At 47.8% G+C, this 24,664-nt stretch overlaps 1 protein-coding gene across 5 annotated transcripts in view; it reads right to left on the bottom strand.

Annotated features, from left to right (window-relative positions):
* Tns3 (tensin 3) overlaps positions 1 to 24,664 on the bottom strand; it is a 232,873-nt gene that overhangs the window by 189,766 nt on the left and 18,443 nt on the right. For 2 of the 5 annotated variants that reach the window (XM_041668810.1, XM_041668811.1), the window contains exons 1-2: positions 8,700 to 8,912; positions 442 to 553 (exon numbers count right to left, since the gene is read on the bottom strand). In XM_041668810.1, the coding sequence (XP_041524744.1) occupies positions 442 to 553; positions 8,700 to 8,777 (190 nt within the window). In that variant the 5' untranslated portion in view covers positions 8,778 to 8,912. Of the gene's footprint in view, positions 1 to 441; positions 554 to 8,498; positions 8,515 to 8,699; positions 8,913 to 24,664 lie in introns of those variants that run through there. The other 3 variants (XM_041668817.1, XM_041668815.1, XM_041668812.1) reach the window with 2 other exon arrangements.

The following is a 24,664-nucleotide window of genomic DNA, read 5'->3' as shown; positions in this document are numbered from 1 at the left end:
CAGTTCTAGAAGAAACAACACCCTCATCCGGACATACACTCAGGGAAAAAAATGAAAGGAAGGAAGGAAGGAAAACACATAAAATAAGTAAGTCATTAAAACAACAACAAATGGACCCCAACACAAGAATAGGCACTTCACTTACAAACTGTAAGATTTGAAGTGTAAGCTATAAAAGACTTGACATGAAGTCACAAATTGCCCATGGCAGCCTACTTTCCCATGGTAATAGCTCAGCTCTTTCTAGAAATTCTCCTTAGGAGTATTTATCTGTATAAACATGGGAAGGCCTGCCAGGTGGGGGTGAAGAGAGGCACAACAGGGAAATTCCATGACTTAACTCTTGGAAACTCCCAGGCGAAAGGCAGTCTTCATTTTACTCCCCGTCCTCCCTCCCTCCCCAGGGTCTAAGAAGTGAGCGGTTCCAGGGCATGGACTTACCTCGGCAAGCGATCCCTTGACCAGCAATGGTCTGTCTGCACACTCCACAGACTCTGGGCTTTTTAAAGTCCTTTTTCTTAAAACTGTGAGGACATGTAGTAAATTCTTCTGGCTGAAAGAGTAAAGGAAGAAACTGTCAGCACTTCAGCTCGTGGCATCTTCTTTTTTTTTTTTTTTCATTTCTTTCCTACGAGATAATAAATCTAGCAAGCCTTGAAAGGGGCTGAAAGAGGAGCTTTACCAAGCAAACTACAGTTCCGGAAAAGAGTCGGTGGATGACATTCTGGAATCCAGAGGGCAGCTCACCCTCTGTCAGTAGGTGCATCTCCCCTAGGATGCTTCAGGAGTGAGACCTTAGGCAGCTACCTGGGTGATACTATGTTCCTTCCAGCCTCCAGCCTGACATCATCTACTGCAATAACAAAGTAACCACACACCCCTCCCTGACCCTCAGGCTTTTTCTTCGAGGACAAATGATTAGCAAAGAGCAAAATGAAGTTAAGAGGCACTGAACAGTTTTCCTTTCAAAGGTGTCCCAAAATAACCACTAAGATTCAGAGATTCGGGGGCTAGCGGTGCTGGGATGTGCTCTTCTGTAGAAAAGACAAGCCTAGAATTAGCCGAACGCACAACGCATGCTCCGTCCTTAACCACGATGACAAGTATCTGTATGAGGAGATTAACTTTTATCCGTCAAGTTCGTGTTTACAGAGTCTGAGGCTCTTAGAAAAGTTCGTTGTGTTAAGAAACATCCCTATGCCTATTTACTGATGACAGGGCATGATCAGTAACTATTAACCATGCAGATACTATCAGCACACACACACACACACACACACACACACACACACACACACGGAGGTCACTGCACACCCACCAAAACAACTTACATTTACTGAGAAAATAAAATGTATCATGTCTCATGTCTCATGATCTTAGTACCAACTGCTTTGGGGAAAAAAAGCTTGATAATTTCTTACAAACTTTAAAAGATGTGACAATCTAGTTTACAAAGTATCTGGGGCTGCAGGAAGTGCTTTACTCTCTGTACAGTCCCCAGCACTCAGGCAGTGTAGTCAATATACTATTTTCCCTGACAATTAAAAGAACTGTCCCAAACAAGAAATAACCTAATAACTAGCTCTTGTAAGAAGAATGAATTTTTCAAAAATGTTGGTAGTACGACAGAATAGTGTTTGGAAACACAGAGGCGCCTATTATCTGTGCAGGCACATGGATGGAAACCATCTCGCTATCTACAAGATGCAAGGATATCAGAGTTCTAGGACGCCCGCCACCATTAAAGCACATCTGAGTCAACAGAAGTAAGAACCATAGAACGCACTGCACGGCAGTGTGGGCACAAACCCTGAAGGAACACTGTTGAAGGGAGCTTGCTTCATGCCCTGGATGGCAGCTACAGAGGGCACAGAGTTCAAGCTTCAGAATTGTACATCGGACTAGCTAAAATCTACAGGAAACGGGGAAAATGTAGATCTAAATAAAATAACAATCCCAGGAAGATGTGACAACCTGCTTTTCAAGGACCTCAGGTGATGTGGACCACCACGACAGCATTTTTTATTTACTTAGCTCTGAATCCACAGAATCTTTCATTGCTGGCGCAAAAGTATTACTAGAGACTACATGTATTCGCACACCTAGAATCATGCACAGAATAAACAGAACCACTGTTCTGAAATCACTGCAGCAGGAAATGAAGAGTTGTGATGAGGATGCTTTGGTCAGCGACGCCCCTCATGCGCCAAGGTGTGCTGAGCTTGAAATGAGGCTGAAGTCTTTTCACTTGGGGATTTCAGGGCAATCGTAATTTATGTAAAGACACTCTGTGATACCATCACAAAGACAACCACACCTGATGACACACATACTAACTGCATCCTTGTTCAGGGACCCATGATTGCACTTCACATGGAAGAATAAGTTGGGGTGACCCTCCTGTCTCACTCACTCCTACCGCCACTTCTGTCTGAAGAGATTCTCTAGGCTGCAGAGAAGATTCAAGCTGAGTCCACTGAGATAACTCTATTGAGGAAGGCAAGAAGAGTTTCCTGGACAGGTTACCACCGAACAAAGAGCTGCAGAATTCTTAAGGCCTGCAGAAAAGCTCATAAAAAGCACCAGTAATGAAGTGCATATCTATGGCCATCAAGGATATAGAGAAGAACCCCTGAACCCTCCAACACACACCCTATGCCTCTCCAGCAGAATTAGAGAAACAGGGTCCTGTGTTCCCCAGAGCTGAGAACAGTGCTTGCCTGCTGTAGGTCAGGAACCCCAGCTTTGCCCTGTTTTACAGGAGATGCAGAAAGACCATGCCTTGTAAAGATTAGCTGTACTTTGAACACCTCCCTTGGCCTGCATAAACAATCTGAAAAACACTGCCCCAAGGCTGTTACTGCTGTCCTGAAACACGACTGCATTTCAGAGAAAAAGCACACCAGAAGACCACAAAGGCCACAAAATTCCCAAGAATCCAAACAAGGTAAAATTCACCAAGTCAAAACTTACCAGACACTCAGGGAGACAAGAAAGTAAATAGAATTCATAACTAGAAAAAAAATGATGGGAAAAAAAAGAAAAAAAATTATGGGAATTGACTGAGAAGTTAGAATTAGTAAACAGGGACATTGAGGGTGCTATTAAAATTGTATTATAATTCTCGAAATGGGGAGATCTAAACACTGCACAGAGAGCCGAAGAAAACAATGGCAAAAGAACATGCAATCTTCAGAGTTAAAAAAAATATTTAGGATATAATTATTGGCCAATGACTCAAAAGATATAGTGAACTTAAAAAAAAATCATTACAATTAAGCTCGGTGGTGGCTGCACACACCTTGAATCCCAGCACTGGGAAGGCAGAGGCAGGTGGATCTCTGTGAGTTAAAGGCCAGCCTGGTCTACAAGAGATAGTTCCAGGATAGACTTCAAAGCTACACAGAGCAATCCTGTCTCAAACTCCCCCCCCTACACACACACACACACACACACACACACAAATCATCACAATGAAAACCTCCCATATAAAGCAACAAAATGAGATAATGTACATATAAACAAACAAACAAGTGTCCAGAGCCACGCAAGACAAATAAATGTTTACTTGGCGCCCCTAATGGGGCAAAAGCACAAAAAGGATACTGGAAGGCATAATGACTAAAAAATGTGTGGAAATGCAAGGAAAACTGCAAAGACATAGAGCCAAGAAACAAAAGTTGGCTGTAACTATGCCAAGGCACATGAAAACAAATTATTCAAACCCAGTAACAAGGAGAAAAACCTTAAAAACACTGGGGGCGGGGGGCACATCACATACGCGGACAAACAATTAGGATTAACAAGATTTCTCACTTCAAGATTGTTCAGCTATGTGGCCGGAGAGACGGCTCAGCCCTTAGGACACAGACTGCTCTTCCAGGACCTCAGCTGAGTTATCAGCTTACACAACAGGCGGCTTACACCTACCTGTTACTCTAGTCCAAGGTTTGATACTCCTGGCCTCCAAGGGCACCATCCTTATGACATACAGATACGCTCATATGCACACAATGTTTAAAATGAGCATAAATGTTTAGGAAAATAATAAATTTCAAAACATCTGGGTGAAGTTAGTGAAACAGTACAAAATACCGAAGAAAATCAGCCAATTTAAACTCTGCAGTCAAAGTATCTTCCAAAATTGAAAGACTTTTATAAACTTATTAAGATATTTACTCCAAAGCTGAAAGCTAAAAGAACTTGCCAACAACTGGCAAATACCACAGACATATTTAAAATGGTCCTCAGATAAAAGGAAGACGGAAAAAGAGACTCTAAAGCAGAATGAAGAGCGCCCAAACGGGAAATCATGGGTAAACATGCACGTTTTGTCCTATTAAAAACCACTAAAAGGTAACTAATCATCCAATACAAAGCCATGTGCTATAGTAGTTATGAAATGAAATCAGTCTAGTTTTCTCAACTGAAGAATGGATGATGAAGAAGAAATACAAACAAAGGAATTTTATTCAGCTGCAAAAGAAAACAGATGAACCCAGGAAACATTATAATGAGTTACATATATGAAGTCCAGAAAGACAAAGGCTGCATTTTTCTCTCTCATATATGGATGCTAGCTTCAAATTTTAAATCTATATGTTTAACTTGGGACTGCCCAGTGAGGGAAAAAAAGAAAAAGAAAGGTAGGAAGGAAGGAAGGAAGGAAGGAAACTAGAATTTTTCCCTGCATTCACCTTTGACTGTCTAGACTGGGTGGTTGCCTTTGGTACCTTCCCTCTCTAGCCTGTTTTGGGGGAACAGGCATGGGAAACTATGCATCCTTTCCTGAGGGGTCTTGGAAGCTGGGCTTCCATGGCTCCACCTCTTGCCCAGACACTTGAGCTCCCCTCTCAGGCCACTGAGCGAGCAGGGGGCTTAAATCGGGGCTCTGGGAGAACATGAGTGGTATGAAAATAAAGAACACCAAGGGTGGAAAAGTTTAAGTGGAGAAGAAGGGAGGTGGAGAAAAAGAGGTAGATAGAAGCTAGCCAAACTATGGAATGAAGAAAGAAAGAACCACATTGAAACCCACAATTTTGTGAGGTGAACTTATTTTAAACATATATTTCTTAAAGAAAGTTTAAATGGAAGCAGCGTGCATAGATAGACAATGCTGCTCCCAGAAGGCACTGGTTCTTAGATGAAAATTTCACTGTCAGGCTTTTAATACCTCCCTATGAGGTGTTGGTCAGGGACACCTTAGAGCTACCCAAAATAATACAAACAATTGTCATGGTTTAGAAGAAGACACATCAAAGAAGCTGTGTTCACAAAGGCATAGCCATGTTAAGACCTGGGAGAAGATGGCTACCTACAAGTGAAGAAGAGGCCTCAAAACAAACCAACCATGCACACACCATGAATGATGTCTGTGTCCTTCCTCAGTTGTTTCAGGAATGCATTTCTGCTAAGCCACCATGTCGGGGGCATTGTTATGCAACCCTCTTTCAGCAATCGACAGATCCAGTCAGAAAATAAACATGGATACAAATGATTTGGATGATAGTATCAAACAGTTTGACCTAACAGAAACAGAATACTTGACTTAAGAGCAACAGAACGCACATTCTTTCAAGTGCATTGGCGTGTTCAGCCCTATTGTGGACACAGAACAAGTCTGAACAAATCAAAATGCATTCAAGTCCCACTGAAAAAGAGAAGTCTTCTTTGACCACAATGGAATCAAAGTTGGGAACACAAACAGCAAGCTCTGGAAAATTCCCAAACAGTTGTAAACAAAATAAATAACCCATACTATGTTGTGAAAAGTTGGCTTATCCCAGAAATACAAGAGTTCATACATTGAAAATATCAATCAATTAAATACCAGGAATCTGGAGGCTGAGGCAGGGAAATGGTAGAGGCCAGACCCTTTCTCAAAAAACAAAACTATCTAAAAAGCAATTAATAAGAAGGGAACCAGTTGGTCTTCTAAATCAATGAGAAGAACCCACTGGCAATATCCAGCATCCTTTTCTGATAATATCTCAAACAAAGAAAAAGGAGCTTCCTCGCTTGATCACATGTGGCTAGATAAATCCTACAGCAAACATCCTTAGTCAGAGGAGCCCAGGCTTCCTTTTAAGATCTGCAGTAGTGCTAATCAAGACTTCACATCAAGAGTCTAAAAGGTTCTAAAACGTACAATGAGGCGAAAAAAGGAATTAAAAGGCACCCCATTTAGAAAGCTGTAAAATAGGCTTCTTCCTGGTAGCCTGACAGCCTAGATAGAAAAATCTGATGAATCTACAAACAAACAAAAACCTTTAGCAACGCTGGAGGCAGGGGATGCAAGACCAACACATCCTTCTGTCCACATGTCACCAATGAGCTCTCCCGACTAAAATTCAGAAACCGTGGCCACATCCAAGAGCATAAGAGGCCATTTCTAGATTTAGACTCAAAGGCTTCAAGTTCCTTGGCTGTGTGGATACTTCCCAGCCTACCTATCTCCCTGTTCTTGCTAGGATGTAGACAACACGGTCACAGAAAGAGAAAGTGCCCTGAACCCAGCAGAAACTTCTGCAATTGCTCTGCCATCTACGTTTAAGCTTGGCTACTCCTTCTTATGCCTGTGTCAAAATAGATATTGCCTACGTGATAGCAGACACCCTGTTTCCAGAGCCCTGCAAGAGTCTGCAACATTCACACAGCAAGTCACTTACATGTAGATATCACAATCCCCACAGACCCAGATGGAAAATGACATTCAAGACCTAGAGCCCATAGGCAACCAATGAGGGATAAGGCTCACTCCAATGCCACACTCAGACAGGCAAGGGAGTTCACCCTTCGTCACACCCAGGCTGGCACATACCTTTTCTGCCCAATCTCACAGCTCTTTGTTTATAATCTTCTCTCTTGTGCTAGACCCCTATATCCTAGGTGTGGGGTACCAAGTTCTTTTGCCTTTGTCCTCTGTGAGCCCTGCCCAGCTGGCAGATAGCAGACCACAGTCCCTCAATTAAGACTTGTGCACTAAATGAATTGGCTGTAGTCTGTGGGCCAGGGAGAGACACTGTAACATTTCATTGGTCACAAACACCTTTATTCCAAGCAAGGAGAAAGAGGTACTGTTTCCCTACCAGGCTCTTGCTCACTGGTCCACAGTTAGAAGCTGCAAAGTGGAAACAGCAGAGGCACTGTGGTGACTGCTCAGCCATTTCAATTGCTGGCTCCCCGGGGAGTTTATTAAGATAGTGTAATAACATCTGCTCACGTGCACCCTACATAACATCTCTCTTGTGAAAGAAGCCTGGAAGGAGTTAGACTGCCCTTGTCTTCACCTGATCCCCTGCTTTCATTTCTCCTGGAAAGGGGGAGGAGGGTCAGCAAGGCTAGGCAGTTGGCAAAGCCAGTTCAGGAACCTAAATTGCATTTAATTGTTAGAAGCCAAACTGTGGAAGCCTAACCATTAAGGCGGCTGATTCCACAAGGACACCAGGAGAGGGCCAGGGCAATTAGCCTTGATAGTGAGGTCTCTGGAGGGTTGGGAAGCCCTGCGTTTAGCGGAAAAGCAAAACCGCACAGGGAACCCACAGCCAGGTTCTCTCCACCAAAGGTCACCGTGGCTAAGTAGTTTCATAGTACAAGGATGTGTCTGCACAATCCAAGCTATATTTTCCCTTCAGGAAATATTCAGCCCACCACAGGAAGCAAATGTAGGTGAATTGGGGTAGCTAGCTAACATTCTAAGGCAACAGCACTGCTCAAAAACACATTCCCAGCTCAACCAAACCAAAACCCTTCTCTATCTGCAGAGCTGTCCGCAGACATAGCCACAGAAGGCAGACTCGCAGGGCAAGAGAGACCCCCCCCACACACACACACACACAGAAACAACATTAGCCTCACTTTTCAGAGCAGTGGTTTTCAACTCGTGGGTCACAATAGCGGCCCTTGCATGAGGGTTGTATATCAGATATCCTGCTTATCAGATATTTACGATCCATAACAGTAGCAAAATTACAGTTATGAAGGAGCAACGAAAATAATCTTATGGTTGGGAGTCACCACAACACGAGGAACTGTTATTGAAGGGTCGCAGCATTAGGAAAGTCGAGAACCACTGCTTTAGAACAGCCATGTGTGACTGCTGAAGCAAAGCTGACATACGGACCTCTCGTTATACAGAATCTCCCAAAAGTTTTCTGGGAAAACAATCGAAGTTGATGCTGGATTTATAAGACATAGAAAAGGGGGGTGGGGCCTCTACCGTGCGCCTGTTTTATCTGAACGCCAGAGGATGGTCCTATAATCTACAGGACGCTGCAGTGTCCGTGAAGACCCGGAAACTTGCACTAGACCTCTTCCAGGAGCGACCGGGTCATCTGCAAGAAACCTCCGCAAGAAACACGGGCGCGAAAGAGCGAGTCTGCGCAATGGCCAGTGGCCCGCCTCCGCTGCAGAGAAAGAGTCGCAAAGAAGCATTTTCGAGCGGTTTTTGACTCATATAGGCAAGGACTGTCCTGACTCCCACCTTGCCCCGGCCTTACCCGGACAGCAGGCTGCATCCGATTCTCCGTCCCTAGACACTGTCACACACTCGTGTTCACAGCCCAGCACAGTCAGACGAATGCGGAGCAGCCGGGGTACGCGCGCGCTCACAGTCCAAGAGTGCATAGCCTAGGGAGCCCACCCGGGACGCCCGCGTGCGTGCCCGAGGAAGCCCTATCAGCCCGCTGCGCCACACTCACCTGGTGCGGACGCCCACGCGCCCCGGTCTCCCGCGCCAACCTCGCAGGCGGGCCCGGGGCCAACGCGCGCCACCTCATGGCTACCTCTGCGATCCGCCCCCCTTCCACGGGCAATCGCGGGGGGCACCGACGGCTCCGAGTCCTGAGTGGGCAAGGCCCGGGTCGCGTGCGTCTCAAGCGGGCTCTGCAAAAGCTCCAGCCGTCAGAAGTCAGACGCCGGGAACAAAAGCCAGGCGCGAGTGGCGGGCCCCGCGCGGCCGCCCTCCATCTGACACGAATTAGCCCGCCCTCCCCCGCAGACCGCAGCCCACAGCCGGGCACCGCTGCTCAGCCAGACGCGGGAGAAGTGGGCGAAGAAACGCCTTCCCCCGGGGGGTGGGGGGAGTGGGGGCGCCTCCCTGCCGCCATCTGACTGGAATTACCGACGCTTGGCTCGGGGTTCGGCATTACTAGGATTTCAAACCTCTAGGAGCGCTGGCCCAGGGGCTTAAAGAGAATCAAAACGCAGCAGGTTCCCAGGGCTTTTGGCATTTTAAAATCTTGACTGTTATCCAGTCCACCCTGCGTCTGCGCTGGGAAGTATCGACCCGTAATCTACACGGCCCAGCTAGAGTGCATTTGGAGTAGGAAGAGGGAAAACACTAAGGCAGAGAGGGCTTATTACCAATCTGCTTCTGAAGCTTTAAAATAAAGGGGGGGGGGGGGGGGGAGGGGTGGCCTTACTGGAAAAGGTTGGTGGCTGTGGGGGTTCGGGCAAACCCCAAAGTAAGTGACTACCCACTTTGCACACCTGGGGGTAGGTGTCCATTCCCCATTCTCAGTGCCACCCGCTGCTGGACAATCCGGACAAATTTCTTCTCAACCTTTCCACTCATGGTCTGGTGTCTTAGAAAAAAATTAAAAACCAAGAGTGGGGGGCAGGATGAAGGCACTGGGATGGAGGAGGGCAAGCCAGGAGCCCAGAATGAGTGAGGGTCCCTTTTTAAAAGCCAAGAGGGCAGCCTCTCTCCTACCCCAGGCCTGCGGACCTGCGGACCTGCGTAGGACTGTATCCTTAAAAGCAATCTCCACAGCAGCAGAGTGTAGCTTCAGACAAGGCTAGTCTAACTTCTCAGACTACAGACAAGGCTAGTCTAACTTCTCAGACTACAGAACGACTGCTTTGAAGATGGATGGGTTCAAGTTGAAGCAATTGCTCTGGTCTCTTCGGTGCAGCAGAAGAGACCCCTGCAAAGGAGTCACGGGAAACCCAGCATGGAGCTCTAAACCTGAGGCCCTAGTGGCCCTGGCGCCAGGCCCAGCCCATGTGGCGTTCTAATAGCCCACAGTGTCCCAGAGCCCAGGCTCTGTGGATCTCACACTCTGACTTTGAGTCCATGTGCCCAAATGCCTTAGCTGGGAGGGCAGTCTGGGTGGGCTGCAAGGGCCTTTATGGTTACCACATGTGCAAATTCCAGCCATCAATTCAACCTCTCAGGTCCTGGCACTAAATATCCATCTTTCTGTTTCTGCAGTGGGGCAGCAATGGCTGCTCTTCAAGTCTCAACTACAAAAATAATAGAAAGAAAACAACCATGCCATCTAGAACGCCAATTCGTCATGCAGTTATCACCAGGTAGATATGCATGTGTTCTCTTCCTCGCCCCCTCAACTGAGATTTTTACTTCCTCTGTGGTCATCTTTCACTGTCTCGGTATCCCTTCGTCATTCCTGTTTCCCTGTAGCCACTAATTTAAGCCTTGGTTTTCGCAAGCCTCTCCGTCATAGTCCTGCATGCACCATCTCTATTCTCTGTTGCCTGGGGATCCCTGACTGTAGGATTTCATTCACTCGGGATCCCCACATCAAACCCAATAAGGCAGGAAGCAGTGATTCTCCTTTCTATCATGAGGTGTTGACTGCTTCAGCCCCAAGCCTTACTGAGGTGCTGACAGAGCCAGCAGAAGGAACCTGAAGATGCGGTGTCCTAAATGTAATAAGCTCTGAGGGAGAGTGTGGGCTCCACACACTCTGGGGTCCACTCAGATCTACCACTAAGAGGCAGGCACTGCCAAATGTGGACTTTCGTGTCTGTGATCCCAGCACTAGGAAGGCTGAGGCATCGCTCAGACCTGCCACACAGGGAGGCAAACATCAGAAGGTGCCTCTTTATTATAGGCATACCTGAATCTGCCGGAAGTTATTTAAAAGAACACGCCATTCAGAAAACGCCTACTCTTTATTACCAGTTATAAACTACGTGAATGTGACACACCTTCTCTCTCCTGACAGCAAACTGGTTTGTCTCCATCCTGGGGAGAATCAACAATTACAGCCAAAGACTCTGGGCCAAGGTCCAGCCAGAGCCTTGAAACCAGGGGACTTGCCCACAGTCCCTCATCAGACTGCACCTCTCCCGTACGTTCCCCGGCCTCCCTGCTGACCCCTCAGCCAGGCTCCCAGCTGGGCTCCACACTCCAGGTTCCTTCCACTCAGAGCCATGGTGCTCTCTTCTGACTTCTGGGCCTTTTTCCTTCTAACTGATAGCAACTGCTTTCTCTGGGCTCAGCTGAAGATCCACCTTCCACCTGGTCCCCATCCCCGGTGGTTAAACACCTCAGGTTCTAGAGCGGAATTCACGGCAGAGAAAACCAGTCCTCATTTGACCACCCAGATCCTGCAGCAGCACCCTGCAGGCCCATGCCCCACAGGCACAGTGTAGTATGGACACAGATAAGAAAAGGTTCTTCTTTGTTCTGCTCCCTGGCCACTCACATTGGTGGCATCACACCCTTACCCACCCAGTTCTACCTCTTAAGCAAGCTGTGGGCAGACAGAACCATGGCCTGGGACATCCAGAAGCCATGGTAGGCAGCCAGCTCTTGTGGTGGCTGATTCCATCCAACGCCTGAGTGGCAGGCTCTGGCATCCCCACTCTGCAGACAGCAGCGAGAGACAACTTTCTCCCCAGCCTACTGCTTCCTTTCTGCTTTGCCCCACTCCTTAGTGCTTCCCACTGCCCAGACTGGTCTCCCCTTGGCTTCTGGCTGCACTTGGTCCCCAGGAACAAAATGACATTCTTTTTGCATGGGGCAGGGGAGGCTAGTGTGGACTGAGATTTGGATGGGGGGGGGGCAGCATTTTCCAGGCAAGGGAGAAAGTGAGAATGTGTTTGGGTGAGTAGGCCAGACATGGTGGCTAATGTCCAGCTAATAATGCTCGAGAGAGACAGGATGCAGGAAAGAGGTTGGGGGACTGAGCAAGATAGCAAGAAGCAGTGACAGGAGAAAGACCCCACCTGGGCCAGACTGGACCCCTGGTCATGTGGAAGTAGGGACTCTATGAAGATATCCTGGATGAACAGTCTGGAGTGAGTGCAGGGGTGATTGTATGTCGTGGAGAGTAGAGGCAGAGTTCCCTCTCCCAACCCCCTGCCTGGAAAAGCTTTGAAATGTGAACAGGATGACAAGGAAGAGACGTGACGGGAGACTGGATACCTGCAAGAGAATGAAGCCTCCTTCCTGCCTTAGAGGAGTAGGGAGAACATTCTACAGGAGGCAGATACACTGGGGCAGCAGTGAATCTCATCTCTTGGCATAGGTACACTTAAAAGTGAGAATAAGACAGACAGCTACCCTCAGCTCTGTCCACAGGGGTCAGGGTTAGAGAAACAGAGCCTGTGGCAAGGTTGCACCCACAGGAATGACTGAAGAGCACACCACAAGGACAATGGAGACAGCCTGGAGCCTATAGCCTAACCCTCAGAGGATGCCAATGGCAAAACAGTGAAAATATTACATCACAAACATTAGGCAATAGAGTCCTTGAATCCCCATTCTTACAAACAAATAACATAGTTAGAATCTGCATAGGGGTCAGCACCTCCCACCTGGTAAGACAGGGAAGGTGTGGGATTCCCCTCTGTGTGCTGTGAATACCACTGGTTAATAAAGAAACTACCTTGGCCAGTTGATAGAGAAGAACGTAGGTAGGCAGGAACAACTAGACTGAATGCTGGAAGAAAGGAAGCAGAGTCAGAGACAAGCCAGAGACGGACGCCAGAACTTTGGATGCCGGAACTTTAGCCGGTAAGCCACAGCCACAAGGCAATATACAGATTAATAGAAATGGGTTAAATTCAGATGTAAGAATTAACCAATAAGAAGCTAGAGCTAGTGGGCCAAGCAGTGTTTTAAATAATATGGTCTCTGTGTGATTATTTCGGGGCTGAGCAGCCGGGAACCAACAAGTGGCCTTCTTCAACAGGAAGGGATAGGCAGAACTATAGGAGATGCTCCTAGAGAAGACGGGGCAGGGCTATACAGGGTTTGTAAGGCAGGGTTGAGACCAGCTTCCATTCATCCTGAAGGGGCTACTATGGGATCACAGGCAGAAACACATCCTCTAGCATTGATTTCCTTGGAGCATAAAGAGCCCACAGTACCTTCCTTATAAAAGGAAAAGAGTAAGTCTATGATTGAGAAGGTGGTAGACTCTGGTGTCAATCAAGAGGTTAAGATAACTGTGACCTTGGACCGGGCAAGCCTTTGCCAGTGCTAACAGGAAGCCACTGGCAGCTCTTACCTGCAGAAGTCTCTAAACCTGGCTTTCTCCTTCCCAGAAACATCTTGGGGACAAGGAACGCACATCAGAGAGCAGTAGAACAAACTAAAGATGTTGCATTTAAGGTGCTTGACCCAAAGTACATGGTAGAAAAACAGTTGTTACCACTAAGATGGACGTAGGATAGCAGCCTGCGTGTCTTCACCCCTAACACTGCTTTAACCTCTAAGGGACACTGTGTCTCATAAAATCTGCCTTGGCATCCACCGCATCTGGGAAGAATCCTGGAGCCACTGACCTCAGGGGGCAGGCCTTAGTCTACCAACTCACAAGCATGCCTTCACTGGCCACAGAGTTCAAGACATCGGTCAGGACAGCAGCTTAGGGCCAACTGTCAGTCTGTGCAGCCACATCTGGAGACTTCTCTGTCAACAACAGATGGTGACTTCTGACTTCGTAGCAGGGTGTTCCACCAGCGCTGAGGAAACATGCCCCACTTCCCCTGTTCTCTCCCATCATATACTTCCTTCTCCTGGACTTAGAGAAGTAAAGAAAAACTGCTTTTCCTACAGATCTCATCCCGATTGTGAGCTTCTGGTCTTTGGTATGAAACTTTGGAAACACAGGAGTTTTGTTCCCAAGCCACCCTCCTATGGCTTTCTGACCCTGAGGCCCAGACCAAGCAGGCTATCTACCCAAATGCCGTCTCACCCTCCCAGTGGAGGAATTAACTCTAAGAAAGGAGTGGTGGGATTGAAAAGCAATTATTCAGTTATTAAATATAATAAATGCATGATGAAGTTCTGTGTGTTTATTGAGCCAACCAAGTAGAAGGGAATCTCTGTCCCCCAGTCACTTGCCTGGGGTGACAGACTTCCAATCCCACAGAGCCAGGATACACACAGCCACTGCAGAGGGAGGAAGAAGACTCATGGAAATACTCTAACACAATATAATATAAAAAATGCTAGTTTGATAACGCTGGAGGATGATGGCCCAAACATATCAAAACTTTGTTTTCAACAATGAGGCCATTATGTTTCTATAAGAGCAGAAAACAGTCACACGAAAAACACTGAAATGTAGCTAAGAGTCTGGAATCTGTGCTGTTCCAGGCAGCGTGTGTTAACTGGCAGTGCACTGCAATGTGTGCATGCTGTGTTCAGACCCAAGGCTGCAGAGAAGCTGCAGGACCCAAGCAAGTGCTGCAGGACCCAAGCAAGTACTGCAGGACTCTAGTAAGTGCTGCAGGACTCAAGCAAGGGCTGCAGGAAACACTTCAAACTCCTTGCGCTTCAGCTTGGGTTCATTTGGACATTGTGCATTCAAAAGCTTTTTTTATTTTTTTTTAATATTTTTATGGTTTATTTAAATTTATTCTATGTGCATTGGTATGAAGGTGTCAGATCCCCTGGAACTGGCTCTTGAGACAGTTGTTAGCTGCCATGTGGGTGCTGGGAATTGAACCCGGGTCCTCTGGAAGAGCAGTCAGTGCTCTTAACCACTGAGCCATCTCTCCAGCCCCTCAAAAGCGTTTTACTGCTGCCAAATGCTCTCGTGTGCCCCACACTGAGTTAGAGAACTCCTTGTAGAATCACGACCCAAAATTGTGTTCTAAACTGGACATGGCACACCTTTAATCCTGGCACTCAAGAGGCAGAAACAGGCCTATAGCTTGTGAAGACCAACCATGACTTCACAGGGAATTCCATTTGCGTCAAGGACACTTAGTGAGACCTTGTTTCAAAAGATGAGGAAGGAGGAGCGGAGGGAGGAGGAGATTACTGCCACCCAGGTTCAATTCCCAGCACTTACATGGTGGCTCACAACCATCAGGAGCACCAGTTCCAGCCTACAGACACCAGCACATATACGGTGTACATACATGCACATATATATATATATATATATATATATATATAATACATTCAGAAAGAACAAATAGTAATTTTAAAGTAATAAAAATAGTGTCTCCAGGAAAATTAATAACTTGATCAGACTCAGATTCTGGCCAGATACTGGAGTGATTAAATAAATCACTTTAAGGGCCCACTGACAAATGAATAGATAAGAGTGATGTGGTATACATACCCAATGGGTTACTACTCAGTCGTAAAGAGGGTAAAATCCTGCCATTTTCAACAACCTAAGTTGAACTTTGGTTATTGAAATAAGCCAAGCACAGAAAGCCAAGCACCACAAGAGCTTACTTTTATGTCTACTATCAAAAAACAATCTGACAGAACTGAGAGGAGAGAGGTGGCTAGCACCATCTGGACAGGGGCAGAAGGGGGCCCGGGAGTGGGCGTGGCCAACGGTACAAAGTTTGTAAGATGCAAGTAAGTTCTGAGTTTCTATTGCACAGAAGGCTGTAGTGGCATTTCATTTGTATTTTAATAAATACAACTTGCCTGATGATCAGAAAAGTAAAACAGCCACACTGGCCTGCCTTACAGTCCAGGCAGCAATAATATACACCTTAAATCCCAGTAGCCACACTAGCTTGCTATAGAAACCAGGCAGTAGTGGTGCACGCCTTTAATCCCAACCCTAGAGAAGAATATAAATCGGGAGGAGACAGCACACAGAGTCTTATTCTGAGATTCCTGGAGGCAAGATCACCATTCCGGACTGAGATGGAGGTAAGAGTCAGTGGCTGGCTGGTTTTTTTGGACCTTCAGGTTGAACCCCAACTTCTGTCTCTGAGTTTTTGTTTGTTGTTGTTTTTTTTTTTTTAATCATTCTTCAGAAGGCTGATGTAGTTGAGAATACAGGGTTTCTCCGCTTAGCCCTGGCTCTTCTGGAACTCACTATGTAGACCAGGCTAGCCTCAAACTCAGAGATTCACCGGCCTCTGCCTCCCCAGTGCTGGGATTAAAGGCGTGTACCACCACCTCCAGGAGGCAAAATAGATTTGCTCTCACCACAAAGAAAGAATGAGCATTTAAGATGATGATATGCTAATTACCCCACTTTTATCTGTACATAACGCACATCCCTATCAAAACAGCATGCTTGAGCTGAGAGACTCACTGCTGTGTTCAATGAATATCTACAATTACTATATCTGAGTTTAAAAATTAAAGTTAGCAATCAAACGTAATTTAGGGAACACCTGTAGTTCTCCCAGGCAGTCAAAGAACCTAAGCCTGGTTTCTACCTAGTCTCCCATCAGCCACAGAGCGCAGCCAGTACAGCTGAGACAGTTCCTCCAACATAGAGATCTGGTCCAATTCCTTTCCAGAAACCACAGGGAAGCCCAGGGACTGGCCCTAGTCCGTTCACACCTCCTCAGCTCTACAGACTAGAAACAACCCATCTTCCGCTATTGAGGCCAGCACACAACAACAAAGGCCCATCTGGATTCTGGACAGAAAACGTCATCAGAGGGGCCACCCTGGGTCACGGCAGGCCACACTCACCCTTGGAACTTCCCTGAAGGGGTGGATGGAAACATCCCCAAACGAACCAGCTCTACCTCAATCATTCACACCACAAATCCTGGGACAAACTCCAGATGCCAGTATGTCTTCAAAATCTCCCGCTGGGGGCTCTCAGCTATAACCGAGTTGACAGGCTAGGAGCAATGATCTTGGGAACAGGTGCCCTGAGCCTGGGTCGTTCCCACAGCAGACATGCCTAAAAAAAGGTGAGCAGCAAGCGCATACTGCAATGGTCAGAATGCCCTGGAAGACTCCAACCAGACTTGCTGTGCAGAGGTGGGTTTAATATTAACTTTTCTCTGAGTCAGGGTTACTTCCCTTGTTACTGTAGCTCACAGATCTCAAAGACTTCTAGTGAATGCTAATGAGGTGGTGATGGAGGGGCTTTGTTCAGTATCTGGCAATCACCCTTCCCCAACCCTTTCTCTTTTCATCAACACAAGTTTTAGCTACTTATTATCAAAGTCTTCAAAGGTAAGTTTGCTGTTTCTGTGGCTGTGAGTCAGCATTTTCCTTTCCAGGCCGGTCACAGATAGCTCAGGGAATCCAGGACACCCCTGGCAGTTCCTTCCCCATCCATGGCAAGGTTTGGATCTGAAGAATTCATCCTCAGGTCTGGCACAGCACCGCTGCAGGAACCCAACACGTATGACCACCCCAACGCATGCGACTACAGCACAAGGGGCACCCCCCACTCTCCACCCCTCCACCCCAAACCCTGCACAACCACTCAGCAAAGGCTGGAAAGCCTTCCAAAGAGTAGACACCGAAGGTGTCAGCTCTCAACTTCCTAAAGATTTTGAGCAGTTGCTTTTGATTTTAAAAGGTCACTGAAGAATAATGGCTTACAGCACAGGGCCGGCAATTTCCCCAGCCCTCCTTTTATTAAAAAAAAAAGAACAAGTTTCTAGCCATCACTGTCTTCACGTTGGGGGGTGAGGGAAGCTGCTTGCTAGGGCATGACACCTTTACTGTTGCCCAATATCTATGCCCAAGTTCATAAGCACACCAGCCTGCAGGGGTAGGGTGAGTGCTTGCTCTGTGTTCTTCAGCTCACACCCCATGGGGCTGTGCTTGGCAAATGCTTCCTTATACAAGGAGTTAGTGTGTAAATCAACAAAGACAGTCACTGGGTTTAAGGTGACTGTCACTTGGGGGCCACACCCCTCGGTTACACCCTGGGTTAGGCCTTTGGAATGCAAGGCCTCCTATCAGCTGCCCTTTGAATTTCTGATTAGCTGCGTGAGGACCAATTCTCCATTCAGGCCTTCAAGGAGTGGGAGGGGCAGAGACACCTTAAGCCTCGGGAAAATAAAAAGAGGAAAAGAAAAAGAGCCCTGGTGAGAAGGGTGCCCAAAGGCTGAGAGGAGGGAGAAGGGAACCGAGTGCAGAAGGGAGAATTTAGGGGAACCATGGCACCCAGCACTCGGAAATGACTTCAGCTAGGAACTGACAGGGAAGGCGCCTGGAGAGAGAAACCCAGGGCAACATCTCCACTCATTAGAGCGGTAGACAACGGGATGAAGAAGGGCAAGCCTGCTTCTGCTCAAAGTGCAGACGGCACAGGAAATCAGGACACCGGAAGACTCTCCTCCAAGGTTGTCCTTGTCATGACCCTGGATTACACTTGACTTCCACCAGCCATCTGCTGTTTGAGAATGAAAGGTGAAGGCCAGAGGGACAGCAAGCCCAGGTTGCCACTTCCGGTTCTACCTTCCCCTTGCCAAGTCTTGCCCATCGTACAGCTGTGACACCAACACACGCAACTCAAATTCTAGTCCAGAAGGGCAGCACGGGACACTCAGGGCCACCACCACACTACAGAACCCAGACTCCAATCGTATGCTGCTGGCCCAGCTCATTCTAACCCCATCTCTTTTCTCCCTCCTTGCCTTGTGCAACAAAGCCTACTAGAGAGCATAACGTCCTTCTAAATCAACCCGCACAGGGACCCTCCCAGCTCAACACTGCTTTACAACTCCGCTTTCCTCCCAAGACACCTGTAGAGGGTAACCCCATTTTTCTCCAAAAGCAGGATGCTCCACCTCATCCCACTGAGCCATCCAAATGCTAGGCTTCATGCTGCAGAGACACTTAGACCCCACCTCTCCACAGCTTCTTAGTCTAAGAAGGAATACCCAAATCCTCCTAGCTCACCTCAATTGCCCCTCCCCACCTTACTCCAAGCTTCCAGCAACAAGGGGTTACTCTATATAGACTGGTCTCCAAGATGGTATGTCTTATCTCAATGCCTTGCCCTTGCAAAACAGGGTGGGCTTGTCCTATAGACGGTCCACTGTGGGCTTCCTCCAAAACTACCACCCTGCAGCCACTGACTCGTCAGCCGACAGCCCTTCTCCCCACAGTACTGACTGGAAGACTACAACATCAACTCATTCTCTCTGAGAGCTCCTCCCACCCATCTGACTTCTTAACCATGCTACCATCAGCTTGAAGGCTTGCCCTTTCTCCATTGCATACAACCTAGCCATGCAGAATAAATTCAAAGTGAAGCTAGACTCTTCACCTCCTCTCCCGCCACACAGTCCACCAATAAACTGACCTCTGCATCCAAAGTCAGCCAGCTGGAGCTTCTTCTGGGCCTGATTTCTGAAGGAGATGCAAATCAGCAAAACTGCTCCCACATCTAATCAGTTTGCTTAAAAAGCCATAGGCCCCTCGGGCTAACTTAATCTATTCCCTACCTCCCAGACTAGTAGTCCTCGAGAAGGTCGTTTGTGAACTCTGCTAGGTGCACCTGATTCTCTCTCCTACCAACCCAATTTTCTTCCCTCTTCTTTCAAATGTCTGCCAAAATGTGCCTCTTCCAGGAAGCCTTATAGAGTGCTTTACAGAAAACAGTCCCTGCCAGTGGGTACTTCCTTTCCTGTCTTTGTTTTGGTGTCCTTAGCACTGCAGGGATGCAGGAACGTCATCTTCAAGAGGCCAGGGACTCCATCCACTAGGACAGGGTTAGGATGTGCCCAACGAATGAATGAATGAATGAATGGTACTACTGATGGGTCCAACACAGAGAGCCCTTACTGCCCATTCACGTTTCTTCATGTGCTGGTCAGAACATCTGCGGTCTCAGCTCCACCAGGGCCCTCTTGTCCCTGTCCATCCCCACACCCCAGCCCAAGGCTGGACAGTGAGAATGGCAGCCTGACCTGTTTGCTAAATGGACCAAAGAAGGGGTTAGGGAAATACGAACAGAGACCTCACTGTGTTTCTGTAGCAGAAATGACTACAGTACTCACAGCTGCAGACAGAGCAAGCTTGGGGAACGGCAGTGCCTGCTGCACAAGTCAAATATGGAGACAAGAGGTTGGGCAGCCAGGCCATAGAGAGTCTCTGTCCCGTGATAACACAGTTTGGACCGTCAGGAGAGAAGGGTTCAGTCACACATTCACGGCAGAATCTCTCAGCCTATGGGGTCACCACATCTACAACTAAGCAGTCAATAAAAAAGAATAGTCAGAGGCTGGAGACGTAGCTCGGTGGTACAGCATTTGCTTGGCATGTGAAGGCCCCCCCTAGCTTCCATCCTCAGGATAATCCAGAAACCAGTGATAATGCCAATTACAGACCCATTTTCACTGCCACGGAGAACACTCAATGGTATAACAATATGGTACACAAAACGCAAGAGCTGTGAGTCATTCCTCGTGTTAGCCCATCCTCAGGATCACACCACTTGGGCAAAGACAGTCCCCTTTGCTGTGGAAAGGCTAAGCTTCCTTCCACCTCTAGGCCTGAGCCTGGTGAGCAGCTAACTCACAAGGGCTAAGCAGGAGCTCAATTTCACTGCGACCTGTGAATGACAACCATGCTCAGACCAGCTGAGGGGTGAGAAAACCATCCCCCAGACACAGGCATCTACAGGAAACCTCTTCAAAGTCCTTGCCCCTGCTTCTCGAGAGGGGCCGTCAAGGGTCTATCCCACAACAGGCAAACAAGTCGTGCCACTGAGCCCCCCTGCCCCCTGCAGGACGGTGGATCTGTGTCCCCACATCCTACTGCTAGGCTCCAGGAACAGCTCCTGTCCTCAGGGGCCCTCCCATTTCCGATAAGTGACACAGGAGGTCCTCTGTGAACAAAGAGAAAGCAGGGAATAGGGCAGCTAATGGGGCGGAGATGTGTGGCGGACAGCTCTTTGTCAAGGGTGCTTCCGCAGTTTATCTGGGAATGCTGATATGGTGACTTCAGACAGAAATACAAACACCACCAAGGTCACGGATGAGCTCACAGAGATAGGCAGCCAGGCTGTGTGGGGCAGGACCCCCAAGCAGCTTTCCCAGGGTCCTGTAGCCAGCAGAAGGACCTAGCCTGTGCTGTGGAAAGAAATGGAATAATCAGAAGGTATCACAGAAGGAAGGGCCAGCTGCTGCGGAAATATGACTTAAAAAAAAAATCTAACAAGTTTCTCACTACCCTATCTGTGAGCCACAGACTGGAGGGGAGGCACGGAATGACAACAAAAACCTGACCAATCCGAGGACCACAGCCAAAGAACCAAACTGCCCATGGATCAGGCCTACAGGTTCCAGGAAATGGCCAGAGTCATTGCTGACCAGAGTTGGGGTAGTGGTAAGGGACAGGTGTCTTAGGAGGTGGCTGGCCCCTAGGTATACTTAGAGGTGGAAGACCAGCAAGCTTAGATCTGGGTTGTGACTTTGTCCCTATCCTGCTGAGGCACTGGGCGTTTCCTAAGCCGAAGAGACCGCAAAAGAAACACTAGGCAACGTAGCCTTGGGGTGTTCACCTTGGGATGTGAAGGTCAGGGACGAGTGACAAAAGGCACAGATCACCAGCAAAACCACCAGAGAAGGGGTAGCCTTTGGCCAGGGCAATATCTAACAACTGACTGAGAGACAGAGCAGAAACAAGGAAACAATCTAGAGGGTGCACATTGGGGGTTCCAGCCACTGGCCTTGCTCTGCACCAGGGCCTCTCAACCAAGGAAGAGTCCAGAGATGTGCAAACACCCTGCACTGTGGAGAAAAAAGGTCCAGCACAAGGCAACCCTGGAGCTAAGAGACAAGAGCTCGTGCTGAGGTGAGGAGGAGGGAGGACTGAGCAAACCTAGAGCAGAAGGATCCCCAGACTGTGAAATAACAAGGAAAAGATTCCTTCCTCCTAAGACTGTCAGTGGGAGAAAAAAAACTCCAAATGATATACCCACAAAGCAAACGACAAGGACAGTCAACACTACGTCTGTGAAGAAACAGTGGATCCAGCTGGGTGTAGAAGCAGACTCCTGTCTTGGCCTCCTACAGATGCAGTCACAAAAGCGAAGTTTTCAAAAGCAAGCATCCATCCAGACTGGGGAGTTATGTCCTTGCTACCCACAAACGTTTACTTGTGTGGACCCCAACCCGTCACATTCTTCTGACACACTTAATTCATTTCATAGTTAGTCATTTTCCTCCTCAGGCTATTTTGGCTGCAAGATAGATTCTAACAAAACAACAGGGATTTGACAAATAAAAGAGATGCTTAAGGATGGGTTTGTCATAATCCTGCCAAGCTAGGAAGCTGTCTAGAGTTCAGCATATGAGCGAGGTGAGAATGAAGGAGAAAAAAAAAAGCCTGCCTCTGTCTCCCTTTCAGAAATCAAGACGCATGCACACAAATACAAATACACACACACACACACGTACACTGCATACACGTGCATGTGCATGCACTCATATAAATCTATGTGCACGTGTGGATACGTGCATGTGCACATTCATATGCACAGTCTCGCATCCACCCACACAAAGGTAAAGGCAGCAGGCAGAACGAACGCTGTGGGAGTGGTGAGTTCAGATTCTTCTCGAGCCTTGAGGTGTGTTTATATAAAAACTACCCATGACTGCTAAGGAGAAGGAAGGCCTGTTCTAAAGTGATGCCTACAGGAAGTCCTACAGACTGTTTTAAATCAAAACGTGTTTTTTTTTTAATCATTTTTCTTTATTTAACAAAATAAAAATTGGCTACTCCAAGCAAGTCCTCAGACTGATCTTTGGGTCCACACTGAGGACTGAGACATGCCAGAAAAGGTATATCCTTGGATATACTCTCTGCCCTAGCAGCCTCAAGTCCAGAAAGTATAAGGCGAGTAAGGGTGGTGGCACGTGGGCCTGGGCAGCAGGGGTTTTGAGGCAGAAATGTGAGGATGCAGGGGACATCAAACTTTAGAGGTCTCAAGTTTGATGTCAGGATGGGCCAGCATTATTATGAGGGACAGACTATCCACTCTGAAAAGGCACAGTCGTTGCTTTGCATGTTGGAATTTTTTTTTTCGGTGCTGAAGATCAAATCCAATGCCTTACATCTTGCTACACAAATGCTCTACCACAGAGGTACAGCTCATCCCTTTTTGATACAGGGTCTTGCTATATAGCCTGTCCCTGATCTCATGACTGTCCTGCCTCAGACTTCTGAGTACTGGGATCCAGGCTGACCCAACATGAACTTCTCTCTTTCACCTTGGAGAGGACCTTGCTACTCCAGCAGGATGGCACCTGGAAAGTCCCAGGGAGGGACTGCCTAGCTGAGACCTGCCACCTGCCTGATGTCCTCCAGTCCCAGATGTGCCCTCAGAGGATAATCAGGAGCAGGAGAGTGGGTAAGTGGAGTGTGACAGAATCCACAGTCCCTCTCATCAGCGACTTCAGACTCCGCAGTCTGCCTTTGCAACACCCCACTAGCATCAGTTAGAACCACCCTCCAAGCTGTCAGAGCACTTGGGAAAGTTCATAGCATCACATGTAAAAGATGGTTTGATAACTGGTACAAAGTGACCACAGACCCCTTTAGCCACACTCACGGCCTGAACTAGCCAGGACCACACAATTACTTCCAGTCTAGCATCCCTGGAGCTCACAGTTTTCATCCAGACAGTCTCTCAACCCTCCCTACCTTGGATGCTTCTTTGTTTTGTTTGGCTATCCTAGAACCCACTAACTAGACCATGCTGACCTCAAAGCACAAAGACCTAGCTCTGACTCCCAAGTGTTACCACACCTACTCAGCCCAAAGCTGGCAATAAGTAAACATATTGTATGTACCAATTCATTTTCTTTTTAGATCAATGGCTGATTTCCCTGCCTAATAACTGGAGATGTTTGGAAATACAATGGCTCTTTTTAGGCATTACCAGGACTGAAGTGGGTGGGCACCAGCATTTAATGGAACTAGGTGGGAGTCAGGCCCCAACAAAATATACGGAAAGCACCACGAAGCGTCGCTGAGGAACTGCATGCAGGGTTCGATAGTGTGTCACGGAATTCTCTGCAAACTGGAAGGACATCCTATTGGGGGAGGTCTGGGTAGGAGGAGGCAGCCAGCACAGGTCTCCTCCATCTGACCAGAGCCTCTCTGACCACTCCCCCATGGCGTCAAGCAAAGCAGACCCTCTGATGCCCTCCCTGGTTAGGTGAACCCCACCACTGGTAGATGTGGGGGAAGCTGCTTCCAGCGTCGGATATGTGTGGGTTCCAGCATAAAAGGAGACAGGGAATTTGCTGTCCCTATCAGAGCAAGCCTTAGCAAGCCAGGTGCTGGGAGGATCAAAGCCCAGAGCCACCTCCCAGCTAATCCCCCGCCAGGAATGCTTCCTCTCCGGCATTGTTTTCTTTTCTTCCCTTCAGGCTAGAAGTGCAGCTCCCACTCCAACCCTCTGCACAGGGTCCCGCACCCTTGTGCTGACAGGTCTGGACACCCCAACTTCCCCCGGACTGTCCATCAACTCCACTTCAAAGGGGCCGACCAATCTCGCCGTGATGCAGGTGCTCCAAGGCAAAGAAAGACCTGGTTTCCACTCTCGGGGCTTGAGGTTGAGTCCCACATCTGCCTTTACCTTCTGAACATTCCAACTAGCTCCTGTTTTCTCAAGGAAACAACGACAAAAACCTCAAACAAAATAATGCCAGTTTCTGATGATGTCAAAGGACTTAGTGGAGCAAAGGGGTGGCCTTCATACTGTCCATA

The sequence above is a fragment of the Microtus oregoni genome, unplaced genomic scaffold (genome assembly GCF_018167655.1).
Source record: "Microtus oregoni isolate MIOR12 unplaced genomic scaffold, Mior012 000019F_ref0000042, whole genome shotgun sequence".
Lineage (NCBI taxonomy): Eukaryota > Metazoa > Chordata > Mammalia > Rodentia > Cricetidae > Microtus > Microtus oregoni.
This window is presented reverse-complemented; position numbering and strand designations above follow the sequence as displayed.